We start from the raw sequence: 25,716 nt of genomic DNA, 5'->3' as shown, positions 1-25,716 counted from the left end.
TCTTGCATGTCAGCCACATGTTCAATGACGCTCTTATAGGGAGTAGCCTCAGCCTCCCAGATTTCTTTAGCTACATCGAGTAAACCCCTCGGGTGACTGCCATATAGCAACTCAAATGGTGAGAACCCTGTAGAAGCCTGAGGCACCTCCCTAACAGAGAACATAAGGTATGGCAGGAGGCAGTCCCAGTCCCGACCATCCTTTTCTACTACTTTTTTTTAACATCGGTTTCAGTGTCTTGTTAAACCTCTCGACCAACCCATCTGTCTGTGGGTGATACATCGAGGTACGTATCTGGGTGATTTTGAACAACTTGCACAACTCTTTCATGGCCTTCGACATAAAGGGGGTACCCTGGTCCGTGAGAATTTCTTTAGGGATCCCTGTGCGAGAGAACATGAAAAATAATTCCCGGGTAATATTTTTGGACGCCATGTTTCACAAGGGTACCGCTTCCGGGTATCGTGTGGCATAGTCCAACACAACCAAGATATACTGGTGCCCCCTAGCTGACTTACCAATGGGACCCACCAAGTCCATGGCAATTCTTTCAAAAGGTACCTCAATGATGGGAAGAGGCACCAAGGGACTCCGGAAATGTGAGGTCGGGGCACTTATCTGGCAGGTTGGGCAGGACCCGCAGTATATTTCCACTTCCTTGTATACTCCAGGCCAGAAAAATCTTTGTAGTACCCTCTCCTGTGTTTTGCTAACACCCAAATGTCCCCCAAGTATGTGGTTATGTGCAAGATCTAGTACCATACGTCTATTTAGTTTTGGCACCAGAAGCTGCTCCACAATTTCATTGTTGCATTTATTAACTCGATGCAGCAGGTTTCCATTCATGGCAAAATGCGGAAATTTTTGGTCAGCTTCTAGTACCTGTGGTACACCATCTGTCACGGTAACATTTTCGTGAGCACTCATGAGAGTGGGGTCTCTCAACTGCTCTGTACCAAAGTTACCCCGAGACACCCCTAAGTCCAACACATTTTCCCCAGTTGGGGAAGCTTCATCTTCACCAGCTAACACCTGCAATGGAAAAGTGTCATTATCAGGTACGTCACATAACTCTGCATATTAATCAGACATTTCAGTTACCATGACATCTTTATTTTGCACCTTATCGGCACCATTGTTTTCAATGGTCTTTTCCTTTAAACCATTGGATTCAATGGGCCCCTCATAGCAATGATTATTTAAAGGAGACGGCACAGATTCTGCAGGAATGTTTCTCTTCTCCCACAACTTCCAAAACAAGGGGAAGTCCCGGCCCAATATCATATCATGCATAAGTCTTTTTACGACCCCAACTTCATAGGATACAGTCCCAGCCGGAGTCTCCAGCTTAACGCAAGCCACCGGGTATGATTTTGCATCCCCATGTATGCACAGCACACTTACTCTTTTGTCCGGCACATAATTACCAGCCACGAAGCTGGCATGCACTAAGGTGACCAGACTACCGGAGTCCAACAGAGCCCTGACGGAGCAGTCATTTATCACCAGGGTACACATCTGCGGCTCAGTCTCTAGTCCTGGGGAGGCCGCACACACTGGCACCGCATACAGCGACTGTCTCCGGCTCCCGCCACACTCCATGGGCTCTGAGGTCAGAGGGCAATAGGCAGAAATGTGTCCCCACTCACGGCACCTCCAGCACTGGGTCGCCCCAGGTCTTCTAGGTGAGAAAACCTCTCCGGGTCCGGACTGCCCGAGAGACTCAGCCTTATGCCCATGTCCAACCTCTAGAGCCTTATTCCCTCTTGCACCCTTCCACACACCCCCAACAGCCGGAACTCTCTTACCCACAGATGACACAGGTCGGGCACTCCGGGGAGGTGTTGCTGCGGTAGGGACGTCACGGAGGTAGTCCTCAGTCGACAGGAACCTTTCCACCAGGTTTACGAGCTGGTCCGCAGTTTTGGGGTCTCCATGTCCGACCCACCGTTTAAGCTCCGATGGGAGGGCTCTAAAGTAGTGATCCACCATTACTTTCTCCACAATCTGGTCTGGTGTAGAAGTCTCAGGTTCCAGCCACTTCCGTACAAGATGGAGGAGATCAAACATCTGAGATCGGGCAGGCTTGTCCATGGTGTAGCTCCACGTGTGGACCCTCCGGGCACGAACCGCTGGTGTAACGCCCAAACGAGCCAGGATCTCCATTTTTAATTTGACATAGTCCCGGACATCCTGCTCCCTGAGGTCATAGTAGGCCTTTTGTGGTTCGCCGGACAAAAAGGGCGCAAGGACCTCTGCCCACTCTACTATTGGCAGCCTCTCTCTTTCCGCCACCCTCTCAAATACGGTCAGGTAGGCCTCGATATCATCAAGTGTCAGTTTTTTGCAAGGCCCGCTGCACAACCCTCCTCACATTCAAAGTCTCTGTGGGGCTTACCTCTACTTGTGGGGCTGGAGTTACAGCAGTCTCTCTTATTGCAGCAATCTGCTCCATCAACAAACGATTAGTTTCCTGCTGCTGTGCCATGGCCTGTTGTTGCTGCGCATTAGCCTGTTGTCGGACACTAAGGCTTCTTAGTGTCCCTTTTTATCCTCAGCATGTCTTTTCCTTTCCTCCAGATTGGCCTGTAACAACATCATTTCCTCCATGGTATTTGGTGAACTTTGCAAAGCTGCAGCAGCTTTCACCCAGGACATTAAATCATTAACTGTCACGCCCAGAGTGGATAAAAATCAATGATTTTTTTAAAAAAAAATCGAAAAAATCGGATTTTTTTTATTTAAATCAGATTTTTTTGATTTAAATTGGATTTTTTTGATTTAAATCAGATTTTTTAATATAAAATGCTTTTTGAGGAAAATATATTACCATCCAAAGGTTATTTCATTATGAAATAAAGATAACTTTTTTAATTATGTAGAATAAGGCTGTATATGTTTAATTTTTTGTTAAATTCCATTAATCCATTCACAAGGTCATGCTCTTCCAGAGGTTTTTGTAAGATTACTGGGTAGTTTCTCTGCCTACAATATATTATCATAGATGCTTGGTTTAATTTTGGAGTTCTCAAAACTGAATTTATAACATGAAAAGAGTTGAGAATATTATATATATAATATTGTCAATATCCAGTATCAGGGTCAAAACTTAAGTCCTGAGGAAGAGGAGTTAGCTATGACATGGGTATCCAGCAATCATCCATCTGTAATGCCAACTATAATGAACTTCAAAGCCAAGGGGGAACCATTAAAGAAATATATGTTTGCTGAAGATATTTTAAAGAAAGTCACACCAGTGAACTGGTGGAAGTCACTTAAAGGGACACTGACAGGCCAAATCAGCATATATAGTTATGGTCTTATAGAGTCTTTTAAAAGCATATAAGTATCCCCCCTGTCCACCTTATAAAGAGCGAAATATAAAGTTTTATAACCTGCTTGTCCGGTCACCAATCTGCCCAAGGGGCGGCGTTTCATGTGAAAATGCGCCCAGCCAGCCTTCCCAACTGCCGTTCTTAAGCCCCGCCCAGCTCATCATTATTCACTTCGCTGGGCGGCGGCTAGAACTCTCCCCAGTCCCGATCCTGCGCATGGGCAATTCAATCCTCTGGGACGCACTATTAACCCCTTTGACGATGTGAGTGAGCAGCGCTCTGAAGCGCTGCTCTGAACAGTGCATGGCTGAGGCTGAGGCTGCAGCTGCCTCCAAGTCGCAGGCAGGCTGTGTGTGTACGCAGGCGCGATCTAACCACGGCGGGGCGCAGGCGCAGAAGATTGGGCATGAACGATGCCCAGAGGATTGAATTGCCCATGCGCAGGATCGGGACTGGGGAGAGTTCTAGCCGCCGCCCAGCGAAGTGAATAATGATGAGCTGGGCGGGGCTTAACAACGGCAGTTGGGAGCGGCTAGCTGGGCACATTTTCACATGAAACGCCGCCCCTTGGGCAGATTGCTGACCGGACAAGCAGGTTATAAAACTTTATATTTCGCTATTTATAAGGTGGACAGGGGGGATACTTATATGCTTTTAAAAGACTCTATAAGACCTGTAATGTCATATATCTAACTATATATGCTGATTTGGCCTGTCAGTGTCCCTTTAAGCACTTGGATTTAGAGACTGTTCAAGTAATGATTTCACTTTTAACAGCAGTAGCTTCTTCTGCGGGCGTTGAAAGAATATTCTCTTCCTTTGGACTCGTTCATTCTAAATTGAGAAATCGTTTGGGTCCCGATAAAGCAGGAAAGCTTGTTTTTCTTTTCCAGATTATGAACAAAGAAGAAGAAGAAGATGACGAGTGAGCTACAGAGGACATTATTAAGCTTTTCTTGTGTAGGCTGGGCTGACTGTCTACGTTTCTTAAAATATATATTTTTTCTTTAGCCAAATTAGTTAACAAACATGGATGTTTAAGCAAATAACATGCTGTAATGTTATTGTTTCAGTTGAATAAATCCTATTTAAATTGTTATTATTAAGGTAATGATTATTTTTCTCCTTCCTAAGTACAACAGAAAAATTGTCCAAATATGAATCTTTATGTAAAAAACTATGATTTAAATCAAGCCTTACTGACTAGTGATTTAAATCGTGATTTAAATCGGTTTGACTTAAATCAAATCCACCCTGGCACGCCGTTGCCCTTAGCAACCGACTGTTGCCTTTTTCAGCAGGGACGCTTGCCCGCATCCTCCACCAATTGTAAGGGGTTACACTCTCAGGTTGGGCGGCGGTGACAGATTCTCTTGCAGACCACAGGGTTAAAGTCCAAATGCTGCTTTATTTATCACACTCCGGCAATACAGGCACCGCAGTTAGAATTCACTGGGTAAGGTGAAGGTCCAGCACCACAAAACATAAACCAAACTGAAATAAACCCCTGCCCGTCTGGGCTCTGGCTAATACAGTAAGGATCCTAGCTCACCTATTGCACACAGGTCACACAGAGAACTCGGCTTCTCTAGCCAGCAGCGCAGCCATCTTCCCAGGCTTTCTCCAGGCATTCCCCTCCTCAGACTCACAGCCTGGACTGTGCATTATTTCCACTTGATGATCCCAGCTGCCTTCATCTGGGGATCCCTCAGTCTAGGGGAAAACCTGTCCTGGATTTTATTCACCTCACCCAGTTGAGGAAGCTGGGTGAGATATACACCCTTTCCAGGACTTTACCATACACCTTTCTGTTCACCTTATCACAATATATATTTTTTATTTTTTTTGCATTGTGTGTTTTGTTTTATATATTCATTTTTGTATTGCTGTTTAGTAGGGCTATGTGCCTATATGTTTATTTTTTCTAGGTTTCACAGTTTTTTGTGTATGTCTTTGTATTTATTTGTACCATTTTATCACACTGAGTCTGGCTTTTTAAGTGTTAACAGTGATTGTGCCGGGTGTGTTTTCTCTGGGCCATGTGACCTGCTGATTGCACGGCCAGGTTATTAGGGAACACATAAGGCACAATCCTTTGCAAGTTTCACATGTCTTGAAGGACCAAAATTGCTATATGGTCTGAAACTAGTTGACGAAACTGCTCTGACGTGGAGCTGGATTTTACTTCCATTAATTGTGTGTTTACACTGCCATCCAGAAGTTCTGTTCTTGAGACGGATCAATCTTTTGTATAGCGCATGCCCCTCCTCACCGAACCAGGACCACTTCAGAAAACTTTGAAGGATGGATGTTGACAACCACTGGTTGTCCATTTATGAGGACATGTGCTTCCAAGCCACCTGGCCAGACACAAGGAATCCAGATCTGGGATGAAGCTGAGCTCAGGTCTGCTCTTCCATCATGAGTAAATGGGAAAATGACACAACCGTCCTTGGTCCTCATCTACTGCTAATAGAGTCTGAATGTTGTGTAAGATAGATGTCCGTCAAGCTTTCATTCAGTCAACAGCTTTCTCTCCTGACCCCTCCATATGTATGCACAATCATCTCAGCTTATCATGTGTCCTGAAAGGGCAGAGAGGAAAAATCCAGTGCCAGATGCCTACATCCCCTTCCAGAAGACACCTTAGTCCCCTCCAGACTCCTCTCGCAGCAACTTGTCTTAAAAACATATGATTGGGCATGTTGAAATCAAAAAAACCTGATTCTTTTTCTACCCAACCTCTTCCATCTGAGGAGAGTCAATACACCGCCATACACATTAGGTCAGTTGGTCCTGCTACAGTCAACAGGTTCATCCAGCATTTATCTACGGTCTATGACCTTCATAACTCCACAGATCTCCTCCCCTCGTGTTCTCAGCACATTCACCCATGATCTCATTAAATTCATCTTTCTGTGTGCAGGAGAAGGGGCAGCCGGTCAGCTTGGGGGAAGAAGATGAGGCCCTCAAAGGGTTTGACTGGAGATCTGGGACAGACAGTGTCACCAAGGGGATATGGGTGTGGAGTAGCCCATTCATCCTGAAGAGGAACGGAGAGAAGGTAAGGAGCCCAGTGTTTCTCTCTCCTCTGGTCTCCACCATGAATGGCAGGTGATGTCTTTATCTGTTAGCTGCACAGGGACAAACATATCGGAGCTTCGGACAGAGCTTCATCCACAATGTGGACAGGTCAGTGTAGACTTAATTCAAGATCTTTGCTCTCATTGAATGAGAAGACTCTTGTGTCTATATGTAGCTTCAAATCTCTTCAGATTTAGTCCAGCTCACACGACTAAGGGCTTGTTACCATTTACCAGCATAAGTAAGAGCTATCAGCCTGGTGTATATGATAGGAGATGTGTGCTGCTCCTGTACTTCATTCACAGGGGATGGTCTACACCAATACATTGTAACAAACCCTCTGTGACTATTCTAATGACTCCGGTGAATCTGGTCCCCCACTTTTTTCTTTTCAGACTTATGGGATTTTCATGATCTCCGATATGGCCCTCAGTCATGATAACTTTTCTCTTCATAGATGGCCGTGTTTGTTCTGGACACAGAGGGGTCACTGGACATTGAGAGCGGTCAAGAGACCTGTAACAAGCTGTCTGCCCTGTCCATGCTCCTCAGCTCCTACCTGGTAGGTGACTCTCAGTCTATGTGGAGATCTTCTCTTTCACCTCATTCTTGGAAATCTGGAGGGGATTGGAGGTTTTGGGTTGCTGTCCGGGGTAAATCAACCATAATGGAAGAACCTAACTCAGATGGTGAAGCTCACCATACAACTTAGACCATTTTCTGACAACTGAAAAGAACCCCGTCAATCAGGGGCGTAGCTAAAAGCTCATGGGCCCTGATGCAAGAGTTCAGCTTGGGCCCCCGTCCCTCAGTGCTTGATGGCAAGGGGAAGGGGAGCACATATCCTTCCTGCTGCCTGAGGCAAACATTTGAAAGGGCACCCCCTCATGCCAAATTCTTAACCTAACCCCTTCCCTCCAGCCAGAGGTGTAAATTGACCAGTATGCACTTTCTATAATGCCAGCGTCTTATGTGGCACAAGGGTCTTTGGGCCCCCTCAGGCTCCTGGGCCCGGTAGCGACTGCTACCTCTGCACCCCCTATAGCTACGCCCCTGCCGTAAATAGAAGCCCCACTGCACCCAGTGACCAGGGCAAAGAATGATTTGCAATTTATGGCATCCAGAAATGCAACCATAACCGACCAACTATGAACAACAAGTTATTCAGAATACACCCTTCTGTAGTGTGTGGACTTCCATAGGGCCTGCCCATTCTGCCACATAGAATGGTACAGCAGATGTTCCACCACAGAACTGCAGTATAAACTAGCTTTGGTTATTCCACTGTAGAGACTCCATCTCTTCCATACCGTGCGGCCATACTCTTAGATAGACTTGTTTCTGGGAGAAATTTCTGCAGCTGAAAATTTTGTTCCGTTTACATGACTAGGGGGAGTTACATGAGTGCACCACACGTACCGATGCCTCTCTCTCCTGTATCTCCAGTATGGCGGGGGTGATGTCATTTCACTCGCTCCCCCAGGGAGTTGACAGGCTGGAATCACATCTTGTAGTGGGGGGTGATGGGGTTTACACCTGTTACGGGCTCTTTGTGAAGGTCTCCCAATGTAATCTTTGTTCAGATCTTCAACATAACCAAAAGCTTGAAAACAACGGAGCTGGATTACCTCGAGGTACGGCGCAAATCTCTTTAAATATCCATGTTGTTGGTGTCAGTCCCTGAGTGTCATCTACAGGTTCGTGAAGCTTCATCAGATCCATGATCAGGAGTTTATGTCCAGAGAACAGTTGTTTGTTGTGTTGTCACAATGTGTCAGTCACTGGAATAAAGGCACCTCTCTCCGTGTGACCTGCTGGATGAGATGGACTGGAGTGACCATGATGTTTGTCTTTTTAGATGTATCTCCACGTTTCGGAGCTGACTGGGGAATCTTTTTCTCTACAATATCTACAGGTGACTACTGCTCTGTGTCATTCTGTCCACACATCATCTTCTGACCTCTTCTCAATGTATTGTGGGATATGTGGGGCTCAATTTCCTGAAATATAGGTCTTTCTTGGCTGATATTCATGAAACAAACCTTAGTTGATCCTCCATGCCTACGGCTTCAATGTCCCCATCGTTTAATCTCTGAAGTTCTCGTCTGAGTCTCTTCTGCATCTGCTCGGGATCCTGCTGAGATTAACAGCCATTGTCAGCTTGGGTAGTAGAACTTCAGGATGACCAAGCAAAATTCTAGTAGATAGGTGAGGGGTGTATGGAGAGGTGATAGACACGAGCAGGGGGCAATACTTTGTTTTCTTCCCCTGTCTCTGTACCCACTGACCACAATTCTTCCAATGCAGCGGACCAGACTGCAGGGACAACACGCGAGGCTACGGTGGGCCGATGTGGGTAGTAGTTCAATTGTACTCACGGTTAGCAGAGCCTCCCTGGGCCGGCGTGCAGTGATCGGGAAGACAGCACGAAATCCTCCGGGGCACTCTCCATTGCATGGAACACCAGCCGGATGGTAGTTGAGGTGTCCTTGATGGTAGTGGGCTGTTTAAGGTGCTTTTGCGTCTGGGCCCATGTGTTCGTCACTTCAGCACCGTAAGGTGCAAATTTTTGTGTAGTAGTTTAAATGATTAGGATTCGGTTGTAATCAAACAGTTGAACATTTACTGAATCAATTGTCTTTAGGTAGTCAGTACAGATACAGTTCATTTGTATGATATAAGTGATGACTCAGAAATAACTTTTATCAGGTTTAGGCAGTTGTCATTTAAGGAGTTCTCTTTAGAGTTGACACTTTACAGGCAAGACTTCTGTAATTATTCGAACTCTAGCACTCTGGTACTAAATATACTGTTTTCTAATTATCTTGCGCTATCCAATAAGGCCTCTTTCACACGGGCGTTGCGGGAAAAGGTGCGGGTGCGTTGCAGGAACATGCACGATTTTTCCGAGCGAGTGCAAAACATTGTAATGCGTTTTGCACGCGCGTGAGAAAAATCGCGCATGTTTGCTACCCAAACCCAAACTTCTTCACAGAAGTTCGGGCTTGGGATCGGTGTTCTGTAGATTGTATTATTTTCCCTTATAACATGGTTATAAGGGAAAATAATAGCATTCTGAATACAGAATGCATAGTACAATAGCACTGGAGAGGTTAAAAAAAAGTTAAAAAAATTCAACTCACCTTAGTCCACTTGATCGCGCAGCCGGCATCTCTTCTGTCTCCTTCTTAGCTGATTGCAGGAACAGGACCTGTGGTGACGTCACTCCGGTCATCACATGATCCATCACATGATCTTTTACCATGGTGATGGACAATGTGATGACCGGAGTGACGTCACCACAGGTCCTGTTCCTGCAATCAGCAAAGAAGGAGACAGAAGAGAAGCCGGGCTGCGCGATCAAGTGGACTAAGGTGAGTTAATTATTATTATTTATTTTTTTAACCCCTCCAGCGCTATTTTACTATGCATTCTGTAATCAGAATGCTATTGTTTTCCCTTATAACCATGTTATAAGGGAAAATAATAATGATCGGGTCTCCATCCCGATCGTCTCCTAGCAACCGTGCGTGAAAATCGCACCGCATCCGCACTTGATTGCTGATGCTTGCGATTTTCACGCAACCCCATTCATTTCTATGGGGCCTGCGTTACGTGAAAAACGCACAAAATAGAGCATGCTGCAATTTTCACGCAACGCACAAGTGATGCGTGAAAATCACCGCTCATGTGAACAGCCCCATAGAAATGAATGGGTCGGGATTCAGTGAGAGTGCAATGCTCGTGGCAGGCAAACTCTCTGCTTCATTATTTGCAGGATGCTCTCTGGAATTATTCAGACTCACTATATCCCGGAAGGCTTCTAGTGAAATAGGATAATTCTGTGCACTAATCATCCATTCGTGTTCCGACACTCTTAGAGTTGCTCTCAGGCACTGGTGCTAGGAAAGTCCATAGGCTAGGTTCAGATTTCACCTTCACTAGGCTTGCTTCATATTTAGACATAGACTTACTGTCTGGTGCTTGGCTGCTGTAACTACTCTTAGTTTGTCCTCTCCAGGCTTGATCAGGTCCCGGAGGAAAGAGATTGCAGCTACATGGTGGATAAGGCCTGTTTCTCTCCTCCATTAAATTTCTTCTCTCTCTCTCTGCTTCCTCCTCCTTGAACTAACTTCCTCTCTGTATCAGCATACCCTAGCTATATATAGTATGTGACGCCAGCACCACCTAGGGGCGAGTGGGTATAATGACATTGCCAGCCTGATTAATAGGAAATACCATACATTGCAAATACATTAGAAATAGGCAGCTGTTTAAAGTGTCCCTTTTACACATTTCGTTCCTTAGGTCCATCCTCCCATGAGATGTTATTAGAATTTGATGTTTTATATTTCAGCACTTGAATATTCTGGTTCGTGACTGGCAGGGCGAGAACTGTGGACGAGAAGCTGCTAAGTCCTACATAGAGCATGAGACTAAGGTATGATGGGAGCAGCCGTAGACATCACATCCAGCCAACCAATCAGAATTCATGACAACTCAGTGATTTTTCATGTTTCCTCAGCAGAATCGGGGCCCTAGGCTTTATTCTGACCAGGGGCCACATCTGCATGGTGGAATATGTTCTTGTGTCTTTACACACAACCATAGGGCCTGGAGAATGGATTGTGATTTACTGGGGGCAGGGATGATGGGAGTGATTACATTATGTGCCAATCATTGGCTGAGCAGACAGTCCAAGCCACTTTTGGCAAATCAAGCCAGAGATTTGGAAGTGGAGAGTGAGCAGCGGGGACCGTAGCAGCGGTGGAGTAACAAAAGTAACTGTAGCAACAGTAGTGTAACAGTGGGGACCATAGCGGTGGTGGAGTAACAGCAGTGACTGTAGTGGTGGTGGTGTAACAGTGGGGACCATAGTGGTGGTGGAGTAACAGAAGTGACTGTAGCGACAGTAGTGTAACAGTGGGGACCATAGTGGCGGTGGAGTAGCAGTGATGACTGTATCGGCGGTAGTGTAACAGTAGGGACCATAGCAGTGGTGGAGTAACAGTGGTGGTGGTGTAACAGTGGGGACCATAGCGGTGGTGGAGTAACAGCAGTGAATCTAGCAGCGGTGGAGTGACAGGACAGTAGCAGAGGTGAAGGAATAATAGTGAGGACCGTAGTGGCGGTGGTGTAAAAGTGAGGACCATAGCAGTGGTGGAGCAAAAGCGGTGACTCTAGCAACAGTGGAGTAACAGTGAGTATGGTAGCAGTAATGGGGTAACAGCAGTGACTGTAGAGGTGGTGGAGTGACAGTGGGGACGGTAGCAGTGGTGGAGTGACAGTAGGGACCATAGCGGTGGTGGAGTGACAGTGGAGATGGTAGAAGTGGTGGAGGGATGGTAGCAGTGGTGGAGGGACAGTGGGGATGGTAGCAGTGGTGGAGGGACAGTGGGGATGGTAGCAGTGGTGGAGTGACAGGGGGGCCATAGCGGTGGTGGAGTGACAGTGGGGACCAAAGCAGTGGTAGAGTGACAGTGGGGACCATAGCGGTGGTAGAATGACAGTGGGGACCATAGCGGTGGTAGAGTGACAGTGGGGACCATAGCGGTGGTAGAGTGACAGTGGGGACCATAGCGGTGGTGGAGTGACAGTGGGGACGGTAGCAGTGGTGGAGTGACAGTGGGGACCTTAGCGGTGGTGGCGGTGGTGTAACAGTGAGGACCATAGCAGTGGTGGAGCAAAAGAGATGACTCTAGCAACAGTGGAGTAACAGCGAGTACGGTATCAGTAATGGGGTAACAGCAGTGACTGTAGAGGTGGTGGAGTGACAGTAGGGACCATAGCAGTGGTGGAGTGACAGTGGGGATGGTAGCAGTGGTGGAGGGACAGTGGGGACGGTAGCAGTGCTGGAGTGACAGGGGGACCATAGCGGTGGTAGAGTGACAGTGGGGACCATAGCGGTGGTAGAGTGACAGTGGGGACCATAGCGGTGGTGGAGTGACAGTGGGGACGGTAGCAGTGGTGGAGTGACAGTGGGGACCTTAGCGGTGGTGGCGGTGGTGTAACAGTGAGGACCATAGCAGTGGTGGAGCAAAAGAGATGACTCTAGCAACAGTGGAGTAACAGCGAGTACGGTATCAGTAATGGGGTAACAGCAGTGACTGTAGAGGTGGTGGAGTGACAGTAGGGACCATAGCAGTGGTGGAGTGACAGTGGGGATGGTAGCAGTGGTGGAGGGACAGTGGGGACGGTAGCAGTGCTGGAGTGACAGGGGGACCATAGCGGTGGTGGAGTGACAGTGGGGACCATAGCGGTGGTGGAGTGACAGTGGGGACGGTAGCAGTGGTGGAGGGACAGTGGGGACTGTAGCGGTGGTGGAGTGACAGTGGGGACCATAGCGGTGGTGGAGTGACAATGGGGACCATAGCGGTGGTGGAGTGACAATAGGGACCATAGCGGTGGTGGAGTGACAGTGGGGACCATAGCAGTGGTGGAGTGACAGTGGGGACCATAGCGGTGGTGGAGTGACAGTGGGGACCATAGCGGTGGTGGAGTGACAGTGGGGACCATAGCAGTGGTGGACAATGGGGACCATAGCGGTGGTGGAGTGACAGTGGGGACCATAGCGGTGGTGGACAATGGGGACCATAGCGGTGGTGGAGTGACAGTGGGGACCATAGCAGTGGTGGAGTAACAGCAGTGACTCTAGTGCTGGTGGAATCACAGTGGGGATGGTGGCAGTGGCTGGAGATCAGTGAGGTAAATAATTGTTTTTTTTATCCCATTTCTTCCCCCGGAAAACGCCTTTGATGGTGAAACTGATCCGACCCTTTGGTCTTGGAGATTACTGGGAGGAGTACAGGGCTGTAATAATGGAAACTTGCACAGGCAGTGGGTAATCACGGGTGATCGTGGGCGATGTATGAACCTGGGGTTACCAGATAGAAAGTTTTATGTCTTTCCTTTGTAGAAATTACAGAAGAGTCAGAAAAACCACCGTGTGCTGGAGACTCTGCGCAGTCCGTCCGTCAGCAGCTTCCTCCTGCCTAATCCGGGGAAAACTTTCCTGAGATCAAGTCAGGGGCGGCTTTCAGGTAAGATGGCTGCTTAACGGGACGGTCACTGAACAGAGCAGGAAAGGTGTGAACCACCACTGATGGAACGATTCTACGACCCAGAACAGAGGGAGCTGCTGCAAGGAGGAAAAGCTACACAGGAGCTCGAGGAGCCCGAGCTGCGTCTCAGTAACAAGAGGATGACAGGACTAATCATTGTTTGATGATGAGGGTGATGATACTAGGAAATTCACCTGTGTACAACTTTGGTAGTCTCCTCATCTCACCATAACTTCCTGCAGGTTATAGTCCACACTATCCGATTTGATGACAATGATGATGATACATCTCTTAATTCACAGACATGGATGACGACTTCAGGGGTCACCTGACAACGTACGTCTCAGACCTCGTGGAAGGACTCTGGTTACACCGTAAAACTGACGTCCGCAGCGAGAGGATCACGTGTGGCCATTTGGGAGGAATGCTGAAGGTTGGACACAAAACATTAATAATCCTATCACACAGGAGGACATCACCGGTCATTATAACGGCATCTACACCTGTAGTAATGTGGTAGAGAAGCCGAAGAGCTGCGGGATCCATACTGGAGGCGCCTGCTCTCTCCTCCCCAGAGACCCTATAGCAATCTATAGGTGCCGGGCTAAGAAGGTTCTGAGAATAAAATCCATACTGAATGTCCCCGTCTAAACCAGGTCATGAGAGGTCGAGCATTCAGCAGAGATTCATTGTATAATATATCCTAATTGAGCTCTGATTTTCTGGTACAGAACTCCAAATCCCCTACATGGCAAAATGCACATTTCCTGTTGGCTCAAGGGGCACATGAGATTCTGGTGGGGGGGTTGATCCAACAGTATTTTGGGGGGAATCTATAGGTATCTAGATTACCTGGTACGTCCCAGGTCTAGTGGTCTCTGTGTGGTCTGGCTGCAGGCTACCTACTAGATTCTTCCCAAGTAGCAGAGGAGTACTCGATTTTGTGAACACTGGCTGTAATGAGCAGTCATACATAGGTGTGGAGAGAGACCTCTACGGCTTCATCAGGGGAGTTTAGGTTGTGGACAACCAAACCTCCCCTGATGAAGCAGATGCATCAGTTAAACATGTAGGGAGGTTTTGCTCACGCGCATCATATTTCAGGCAGGGAACCATTCTTTCATCTCTGGCACGGGATAGAGCTTTCTAACTAACAGACCTACAGAATCTACCTCAAGATAGAAGTGAGTGGGCAACTTTAGTGTGCATTCTCCCCCTGTCTCCTTCCCCCGCTTAGGGTTGTAAGAAAGAAGCAAGGGAAGACCCTAGGGGTGGAAGAGGTCTCTCTCCGCACCTATGTATGACTGCTCATTAAAGCAACTGCTCACAAAATCGAATACTCCTTTATTTTGGACGAATCCAATAGGTAACCTGCAGCCAGACCAAACAGGGACCACTGGACCTGGGACGTACCGGCTAATCGAGACACCTATAGATTCACCCCAAAATACTGGTGGATCAACCCCCCCCCACCAGAATCTCATGTGCACTTCACTCCAATATCAGATGATAGACGAGATCTCTACGCCATAAAATAATAGTGACAGCGGTACCCCAATAGCTTTAATGATCTATCTTCTTAACATTTGACCTTTATAGTCTGAAAAACATCATGAAGGTTAAGGTCGGACATGAATCCTAATATTGAGGTGTGACATTTACCTACAGAGATTGCTGTACAAGCTGTAATTCACAATGTGCGGTTTCTAGATTAGTACAGTAGCGCAGTTACATTTGTAGGTCAATGACATTTATGTCCTGCTAGAATCTGTTACAATGTATCAGTGCAGGTAAGAGCTATCAGACAGGAGCGATATTTGTGCTGCTGTCACAGAGGATTGTCAGCCTCACACATTGTAACAAACCATCAGCAGTGAGGTTTTCAGCCCCGAGATGTAACAGGAAGGTTGATGTGTTTGTAGAGGGTTTCTTCGCTCTTTTAATTGTGTTTTATTACATTTCAGGATTTTGTCCGCACTTTGCAGAGAGAACACTTCAGCTGTGCATCCCCAGTAGAGGTAAGAGTGTAATGTCACGTATGGCCACTGGAGGCAGCGCGTCCCAGATCAGGATGATGTCACCGCACCCCTGATCTGTATGATCTATGGCAGTGATGGTGAACCTTTTAGGGACCGAGTGCCCAAACTGCAACTGAAAACCCACTTATTTATCACAAAGTGCCAACACAGCAATTTAACCTGAATACCAATATAGTATATCTTCCATGTACTTTATCATGTAGCTATAATAGCCTGAGTCCATTCAGTGCGCTGCCTGTGCTGTTCATAGTGCGCCCTGTGCTGATGAATGGCAGGAAAAGTCTAAGGCATATTGGCACACCATAGACTTTTTCCAGGGTGTGGGTGCCCAGAAAGAGGGCTTTGAGTGCCACCTCTGGCACCCGTGCAATAGGTACGCCACCACTGATCTATGGCCACCTGGATCACAGCTCCAACTGGTTCAGAGTCCAAACTATTCAAATGTAGGAGGATGTAAAGTGCCTTTGTCATGAGACGTTGGGATTCGGATGTTTTTTAAAATGTCTCTGAAAAAGTCTCCTAAAGAATAAGATGAGGTCCAGCAAGTTATGAGCGTTCTATTAGTTTTCGGCAGCTTTTCTTTGTGCCATTTCTTTTTATCCTCATTTGTGCAGTTCTGACAATGGCCACTAGATGTCAGCACCTCACCCCATATGCCCTATATTCACAGGGTGACATCACCCACATTAACTCCTCGTTCTCTTCCTCCAGATGTATTATTGGCTTGAAAACCAAAAAAATATAAAGACCACGGTAAAGAAATTCAAGGATTTTGTGGAAATAGTGGTAAGAATAATATCGGTCAATATATTCCATATCTCCATGCACTGAGCTGGTTATTGGGGAGTACTTAAAGGGGGTTGTCTAGAATTAGATAAACATGACAGATTTTATTTCTAGAAACAGCGCCGTCTAGGGGCTGTGTCTGGTATTGCAGCTCAGTCCACAGACGGGGTTGGCGCTGTTTGGAAGTCGCCATGTTTTTTAATCCAGTACAATCTCTTTAGCTTTTCCTCTACACGTCTGGTCTATAGTGGAGGCTTCCCGTGGTTCGGCCTGTGCAGCAGCCGCTCCTAAAGTTGACCACGTCCTAAATTATTAATGATGACCACTGGCCTCTTTCTGGTGCATTGGTTGTCACAGCTCCTCCCTTTTACCATCACTACTGAATACTAATACCATTGTGTAGAAAGTCTGTATTACTGGGAATGAATAAACAGTTCTCATCGTGGTGACTGGTCTGATGTCACAGTGCATTCATGATGTCACCCTAATTAAGGAGTGGACTCATGATGCCATCAGATAGGAGTGGACTCCTGATGCCATCAGATAGGAGTGGACTCCTGATGCCATCAGATAGGAGTGGACTCCTGATGCCATCAGATAGGAGTGAACTCATGATGTCTCCAGATAGGAGTGGACTCATGATGCCATCAGATAGGAGTGGACTCATGATGTCTCCAGATAGGAGTGGACTCATGATGCCATCAGATAGGAGTGGACTCCTGATGCCATCAGATAGGAGTGGGCTCCTGATGCCATCAGATAGGAGTGAACTCATGATGTCTCCAGATAGGAGTGGACTCATGATGCCATCAGATAGGAGTGGACTCATGATGTCTCCAGATAGGAGTGGACTCATGATGCCATCAGATAGTAGTGGACTCCTGCAGCGTACTCAAGTTGTGTGTAGTAGGTGTTTCTGGGTGATGTAGTGCAATGGACACTAACCTGGTACGGCTGACTCTCTGCATAGGCAGGTGATGACAGAAATAGTTCGTGACGCCAGTGCCAAGTAAACGGTGGCACGCCGTTTGCGGATGCAGGAATAAATTGAGGAAGACGTGGTATTAAAACAGAACTCCAACTTTAGTAGTTTTCATGCAGAGACAATATTAGAATCGCAGTTCCTTGGCATACAGTCGATTTTGTAATACGGTCGATGCAGGCAATTCAGATTTAGCAAGGTTATTACAGAGTGTTAAACACAGGACTTGCAGTACAGGAGCTTGCACTCTATTTCTGTCTGATCCTGGAATATAGCAAATCATCTCCAAGGCCCATTAACCTAGTTCTGGCTTTATATCCTTGGCTGTAGCTTTATAAAGTACCTCCTCTGTTATTCTGAGTACCTCTTGCTTCTCTGCACTTGGCCTCTGTCCCTCTTTCAGCTTCCTCAGGTTCTAGAAGCTTCTGCACTCCACACTAGATCAGATTACACTGCCTTTCCCTTCCTTGACTGAGCCTTATATAAACTAGGGCTCCCTAGCTCCCTCTAAGGACTAAGAGCTGGAATGACACCCCTAGCAGGCCTGTACATGCAAGTTTCACAGTAACAGGGAAATACATGCATTACATTAAATGACATCTTATAAAACTGACATACACCAACTTCCCCATAATTAAGGAGGGACGACAGCACACCAAGTGACCTTTGGTAGTGACGGGTATTACAGTCCCCGTACACTACATACCCCACTGCTTTAAGCTGAGTACGCCCTCGTACTCCATCATGGGTCGCCCAACTGGAAGCTCTACCTGAAATAGAAAAAGAGACATGCAGGCATACATATATGCAATTCATCTGCATTTTCATTCATATCAGGTCCAATTGGCAAAGGTGCAGGGCAGTGACAAGGGGCGTCGTTCTCTTCTCTCAGGATAGTGAATGGAACGGGGGCGCTGACCTGGCACAGCGTAACATTAGAACCAGGATAGTCCATGACAATGAATAAGTCCATGATAGAACAGTAGAATGAATAAAACAATATAACAACGAAACTACCCAGGAGTTTCCTGTGGGTGTATCACAGGCAAGGGCTCACGTGGGGGAGTCCATTCTTGCGCACAAATGTCCAACAAGGTATTCCCAGTAGCAACGGTTTGGGAGGAGACACCACCAGAATAGTCAAAGTCTCCTAAACGGACTGGCGGGCGTCCCCTGGTCATCCGGGTGGACCTTCTCAGTACGGGGGTCTCCTCTTCCCTGAGCAACGAAGTAGAAGAGACAGGAGCAACAGGAGGGTCTCCATCAGCGAGACCCTGGTCAGGAACAACTGGAACAACTGGAACAACAATATCCACGAGAGGGGGAACTGGATCCGGGGCATCTTGAACCGGCTCTTCTGGAGGTGAAGCTACGGTAGGTGCTGGAGCAGGCACCAGCAAGTTCAACCAAGGTGTCAGAAGCCAATGCATGGGATCAGCGTCATACCTCAGATTACTAACAGCCTGCATAGGATCCTCGGGCTGTATTGCTGACTCTGACACAGGATATTCAGATCCAGAACTCTCGGCACTAGGTTCTGGTGTCAGGCAGAGCTTCAACCGGTTTCGGTGTACAATTTGGGATCCCTTGTCTTCCCGGGTGATCTCATAAGTGTGAGTTCCAACATTTGGGATTGCAGTGACAACATAAGGACTTCGCTCCCATTTACTGTCCAATTTACTGGTACGACGGTTATTCTTTAACCATACCACGGCCCCTATGGTCAAGGGTTCTGCATGGGCTGCCTGATCATAGTCTCTCTGCTGTCGGTCTCTAGCAAAGTCCATACGTTCCTGAACAATGGCCTTGGCTGCATCCAATCGCCTTTGGTGCTCAGCAACCCAGTCGGTGTTAGGTAATGGGTTAATGCAATCAGGTACGTGTATGTCCAATGAATGATCAGCAGGCAATGTCCCTTGGCGCCCAAACATCAAGTAAAAAGGGGTATACCCGGTGGAACAATGTATGGTATGATTGTATGTGAACATGAGCTGTGGCAACAGACTGGGCCAATCTCCTCTGTTGTCAGGAGGCACGGCTCTCAGCATCTCTATCAAGGTCTGATTCATTTTTTCACATAATCCGTTACCTTGAGGATGGTAGGCCGTTGTCCGGATCGTCTTACAGTTGTGTAAGCGGCACAGTTCATGGAACAGATGCGACTCAAAAGCAGGTCCTTGGTCGGTGAGGATCTTTTCTGGACATCCATAGGGCAGGAGGAAGTGCTTCCAGAACATTTCGGCTGTAGTCTTGGCTGTCTGGTCTCTCACAGGCACTGCTACAACAAACTTTGTGAAATGGTCAATAATAGTCATGGCATAAGCATACCCTGAGCGACTAGGCTCCAGTTTTACATGGTCGATGGCGACAAGTTCAAGAGGACGGGTACTTACAATGGGTCTCAGTGGTGCCCTCTGATCATGGTGCTCACTTCGTTTCAAGGCACAGGCTACACACTCTCGACACCACTTCTCCATGTCTTCTCTCATGCCCACCCAGTAAAACCGCTGGCGGATAGTAGCCTCAGTCTTTTGGACCCCAAAGTGACCGGATTGATTGTGGTACATCTCCAACACCATACCTGCATCTCGTCGGGGTATGAGAATCTGGTGCACTCTTTCGTTGGACACTGGGTCTAGGCTTCTCCGTAGCAATAGGCCTTTTTGTATGAAGAGTTGATGGCGCTGTCTCCACAGTTTGATGAGCTCAGGATCTGCACTCTTACGCCGAATCCTCTCAGGGGCTCTGCCACTAGTAATGAAGTCCAACAGCTCACCCAGCACTCTACTTTCAGACTGTAGTTTCACCCACCTTTCTTCTTTAGGTTCAGGCCTATTGGAGGATGAAGGAACTGCAGCTCTGTTATTAGTAGCTCGAGCCTGGTCCTGTTGAGCAAATTTGTTATAGAAAGCCGGCATCTCTACATCTTCCCAAGCATCTCGCACATCATCAGGAGCTGTCTCTGTGGGAAGCCTGGATAAAGCATCAGCATTATCATTAGTACGTCCAGCACGATATTTTACAGAGAAATTATAGTTGGCAAGGCGAGAGGCCCATCTCTGCTCCAAGGCCCCCAATTTAGCTGTATTTAGATGCGCCAGAGGGTTGTTGTCAGTGAATGCAATGAACGGGGTAGCGGCTAGATAATCCTTGAATTTTTCTGTCACCGCCCACACTAATGCCAGGAACTCTAGTTTGAAGGAACTATAATTCTGGTCATTTTTCTCAGCTCCTTTCAGGGAGCGGCTTGCATATGCTATCACTCTCTCTTTTCCCTCTTGGATTTGGGCTAACACAGCTCCCAGGCCTCGCTTGCTAGCATCGGTATAAAGATGGAAAGGCTTGCTATAATCTGGATAACCTAACACAGGAGGCTCTGTCAGCTTCTTTTTTAGCAATTGGAACGCTATCTCTCTTTCCTCATTCCACTCAATGGGTACAGGAGCTCTAGGACTTTTCTTGGGTTGCCCCCTCAGAAGCTCCTGGATAGGATCAGCTATTTGAGCAAAATGGGGGATGAAACGTCTATAGTAGCCTGCAAAACCAAGGAAACCCCTCACTTCCTTGACGGTAGTAGGAACTGGCCAATTACGGACAGCTGCTAACTTATCAGGGTCAGGTTGCACGCCTTCTCCGCTTACCACATGCCCCAGGTATCTTACTGCAGGTTTGAGTAGGTGACACTTGGATGGCTTTACCTTCAACCCATATTTGATCAGGATTTCAAATACCTCTGCCAAATGTTTCAGATGGTCTTCGTATGTTTTGGAGTACACAATGACATCATCTAGATACAGCAGCACTGTTTCGAAGTTTTTGTGACCCAAACACCGTTCCATTAGTCTCTGGAAAGTTCCTGGGGCATTACATAGCCCGAACGGCATACAATTGAATTCAAACAGGCCCATGGGAGTAGTGAAAGCAGTCTTTTCCCTATCTGCAGGGGCCATGGGCACTTGCCAGTAGCCGCTGGTCAAGTCTAAGGTGGAGAAATAGGCAGAGGAGCCCAGAGCAGTTAGGGACTCCTCAATGCGGGGCAGTGGGTATGCATCTTTGTGGGTTATTTGATTAATTTTCCTATAATCCACACAGAAACGGATACCCCCGTCCTTCTTCTTTACAAGGACCAGGGGTGCAGCCCACGGACTACGGCTGTCCCGGATTACATTAGAGTCTTTCATCTCTTGGATCATTTCCTTTACAGTCTGATATGAAGTAGGCGGTAAAGGTCTGTACCTCTCCTTGATAGGAGGATGAGAGCCAGTAGGTATAGTGTGTTGTATGGCACTCACCTCTCCATAATCAGTGGCATGCTTACTGAAGGCCTGGTGGTGCTCTTTGACAAGCTGTATAATCCCTTCTTGTTGCCGTTGGGGGGTATTCTCGTCCCCGACATGGAGCTCTTCCCACCAGGGCACTTGTGGCTGGGTCACCGGCGAACATCCGCTGTCTGCAGCTGGCGGCTTTTCTGTCACTGGAAGACGAATGATGTCTTGGAAGGACACCTGGGACAGCTGGGCAACAGGGCAATGCTTAGTAAGCGCAACAGGATGATTACTCAGGTTAATCAGACGGACAGGTACTTTACCTTGGGAGACGTTCACCAGGCACTTGGCAGCTCTCACATAAGGATAATCCTCCATCTGGATTGGTTCCACCAGGGCTGGATAATCTCGGCCTTCGACTCCCAGGACAGCACGACACCACAAAAGAGTTTGAGAATTAGGAGGCAAAGTCACAGGCTTAATATCACGGATCCTGGCAGTACAAATTTCTCCTTTCCCATTAGCAAACCTCTGCTGGGCACTTAACACAGTAATAGTCTTTTGAATCACCCTCCTGGATGCAGAGGAAGCAGTGGGCAAAGTCTGATGTAATACAGCAAGTATTTCTGAATAACAGTTTTTGAAGACATTGGTGCCTAGAATGACAGGATGTCCTCCTCTGTCACCGGCCTGTACTACGATCACTCCCTGTTGAGGCAGGGTTACTTCTCCCACCTGCAGGGTGGGTTCCCAGTATCCGTGAATCTTTACTGGTTTGCCATTGCTGGCGATAATCTCCACCCAGGATTCAGGCGGCTGGGTTAACTGGTTGGTGTCCCAGAACTTTTCAAATGCAGGCAGCTGAATAGTAGTGACTTGAGACCCAGTGTCTAATAGGGCTTCAAAGGGGACCCCGTTGATCTCTATATTGATTTTAGGATGGGATCCTACATACCGTGGCATCCAATTTGGATCCTTTGGACCTAGTGTTCTACCTCCCGAGGGGTGGTCCTCAGCCTCAGGGGTTGCCCGTTTAACTGCCAGCACGTGGATTCTGTGTGTCCCTGCTTTTTGCAATATGTACATACGGGCCGCTTACGGTCTTTATTACGCCTCCCAGGATCCCTGGGGTGAGTCTCTTGGTAAGGAGGTGGGAACGGCCTAGGAGGTGACAGGAATTCTTCTTCCGTCATTATGGGTTTTTCCCATTCCTCTATTTTTCTGCACACTTTTTCTAGACTTTTAGTGAGGTGATTTACTTGCTCTGTCAGCATGGCAATAGTATCAGTAGCTGACACTTGAACAGCTTGGCCGGCCTGAGCTTGGTTAGGGACAAGCGGTTTCGGCCTGCAGGCTGATGACTCAGATAGGGTGCTCAACTCAGGAGATACTGCGGACCCCAGAATTTTTATAGCCAGTTCTTTAAAGTCCAGAAAGGCACTGTTAGGGTGCTGGGCGGACAGCATCTTTAATTGAGTCCTTATTTGCTCACTAGACACCCCGGTTATAAATTGTTCCCTTAGGGTCTGGTCCCGGTTATCAGCCTCTTTGGGATCTATCTGAATTACAGCCCCTAAAGCCTCCTGAAGTGATAGGGCATAGTCACGGAGGGACTCACCGGACTTCTGTCTCTTGCCAAAGAAGTGCATCTTTATCTCTGAGGCAGTCCTAGTTTCAAAAGTGGTTCTGAGGCGGGTGAAGATCTGTTCTAGAGTACTCCGCTCAGTAGCAGGCCATGATAACACTTCCCTGCGGGCCGCCCCCTCCAGTTGCGCCAGCATGATTTCCATTTGCTGGTCGGCATTTATAGGGTATAATCGGAATAGTGCCAGCAACTTTTCTTCAAAGTCCCGTAGGGTATGGGTCTCTCCCCTGTAGCGGGGGAACCATGGGGCCCCGAAATAGTAAGGCAAGGTAAAGGGCATCATGCTGGGGGCCGCCGGATGATCAGGAGCCGCAAGCTCTCCTGGGGCCGGCTGCTCAGGCACTCCCGGTTCTGACATGGTAGTCTATTTAGAGGTGGCCGTTGGCGACTAAAGGGGCCGGTACACTCCCCTTCCCTCTGGTTACAAGTGCTTACCGGTATCGCCGGGCTTGCGCAGGTCAAGTCTCGCGAGATTCCGGACGTCCTGAGACCGCGGTGACGCAGGAGAAGCAGGGCCGCGGCGGTGCGATGATGAAGAGGGGCGGGACTCTCTGTGTCTTTGCAGGGATCCGCCCACGAAGGTCCTCAGCGGCGCGGGAAACTTTACTCCAGGCAGCCGGTGGCCATCTTTAGCGAAACGCTGTCCATTCACTGACAGCAAGCAGGATTGTAAAAAGTCCACAAAACCACACTCCAATGCGGCGATTTTCTTCCTCTGTGTAGCGCAACACTGCACAGCGCTTTTTGGAAGTTTTTGGTACACTTTGGGTATAATTTTCAGTCCACAAAGTCCACTTGAATTAAACAGGAATATTGTCACTTTGGTTACAGGGCAACGGTATAAGGCACAAAGTTCACGCTTCTTGCACTAGAAAGCGTGCGTATCCTGTTCGTGACGCCAAAAGAGAGGTGCAGCGTACTCAAGTTGTGTGTAGTAGGTGTTTCTGGGTGATGTAGTGCAATGGACACTAACCTGGTACGGCTGACTCTCTGCATAGGCAGGTGATGACAGAAATAGTTCGTGACGCCAGTGCCAAGTAAACGGTGGCACGCCGTTTGCGGATGCAGGAATAAATTGAGGAAGACGTGGTATTAAAACAGAACTCCAACTTTAGTAGTTTTCATGCAGAGACAATATTAGAATCGCAGTTCCTTGGCATACAGTCGATTTTGTAATACGGTCGATGCAGGCAATTCAGATTTAGCAAGGTTATTACAGAGTGTTAAACACAGGACTTGCAGTACAGGAGCTTGCACTCTATTTCTGTCTGATCCTGGAATATAGCAAATCATCTCCAAGGCCCATTAACCTAGTTCTGGCTTTATATCCTTGGCTGTAGCTTTATAAAGTACCTCCTCTGTTATTCTGAGTACCTCTTGCTTCTCTGCACTTGGCCTCTGTCCCTCTTTCAGCTTCCTCAGGTTCTAGAAGCTTCTGCACTCCACACTAGATCAGATTACACTGCCTTTCCCTTCCTTGACTGAGCCTTATATAAACTAGGGCTCCCTAGCTCCCTCTAAGGACTAAGAGCTGGAATGACACCCCTAGCAGGCCTCTGCATGCAAGTTTCAGTAACAGGAAAATACATACATTACATGACATCTTATAAAACTGACATATAGCAACTTCCCATAATTAGGAGGGACGACAGCACACCAAGTGACACTTTGGTAGTGACGGGTATTACAGCTCCCGTACACTACACTCCTGATGCCATCAGATAGGAGTGGACTCATGATGTCTCCAGATAGGAGTGGACTCATGATGCCATCAGATAGGAGTGGACTCATGATGTCATCATTCCTGCACAGATTGGAAACTCTTTGGTTGGTGATGACCCTCTCTCTGTCACGCTCTGTATGTAACGCACTAATCCCAAACAATGAACTCTGACCTCTGTGTGTCCTCCTTAGGCTCCAATCAATTCTTCAACATTAAAGATCTTGGAGGTCGGGACCTCTAAGATAAGTGAGAAGGTCAATGCGGAGGCGTCTCGTCTTCTGGATGACTATGAGCAGAGTCTGAAAGGCACCAACGTAGCAGTGAAGGCGGACTTCAAGGAGGAGATGAAGGTGGTTCTGGACCAAGAAGTGAAAAAATTCTCTGATGAATACTCCAAGCTCTTCACAAAGTGTGCGGTGGGGATCGGGTGTGCCGTGGGTGGTGTGGTCCTCGGTGTGGCTGGAAGCATTGCGGTACCAGTTGTATTGGGAACAGTCCTGGCTACGGAAGCAGTGGCTGTACTAGGCAGCACAACTGCCGCCATGGTCACGGGTGCAGTTGGAGGGTCGGTCCCACTAGGGGCCATCGGAACTGGAATCGGAGCTGTTGTAGGAAATTTTATAGGACATAGCGAGGAGAACAAAAGTCAGAAAACTGAGGATACAGGCAATGATGATGCAGCAACATCAGAAGACACCCAAGAGCTGGTGCCAAAGCCAACATTGTAGCCGATGACACCAGGCAGAGGAGACATGGCCCACTGAGACTCTGGGTCAACACTGTAGACAAATGTAAT

At 47.6% G+C, this 25,716-nt stretch overlaps 1 protein-coding gene across 1 annotated transcript; it reads left to right on the top strand.

Moving 5' to 3' along the window:
* Window positions 1-5,756: 5,756 nt before the first annotated feature.
* LOC121007964 (RING finger protein 112-like) lies at window positions 5,757-25,532 on the top strand. Its single transcript, XM_040440233.1, has 12 exons — window positions 5,757-5,825; window positions 6,262-6,399; window positions 6,877-6,981; window positions 8,003-8,053; window positions 8,278-8,334; window positions 10,777-10,860; window positions 13,336-13,459; window positions 13,783-13,913; window positions 15,445-15,498; window positions 16,231-16,305; window positions 25,112-25,393; window positions 25,500-25,532. The coding sequence occupies exons 1-12, from the start codon at window positions 5,757-5,759 to the stop codon at window positions 25,530-25,532; spliced, it is 1,203 nt and encodes a 400-aa protein (XP_040296167.1).
* The last annotated feature ends 184 nt before the right edge of the window (window positions 25,533-25,716 follow it).

The sequence above is a fragment of the Bufo bufo genome, chromosome 7 (assembly GCF_905171765.1).
Source record: "Bufo bufo chromosome 7, aBufBuf1.1, whole genome shotgun sequence".
NCBI classification, from domain to species: domain Eukaryota; kingdom Metazoa; phylum Chordata; class Amphibia; order Anura; family Bufonidae; genus Bufo; species Bufo bufo.
The sequence above is the reverse complement of the archived record's forward strand: the minus strand, read 5'-3'. Positions and strand labels throughout refer to the sequence as shown.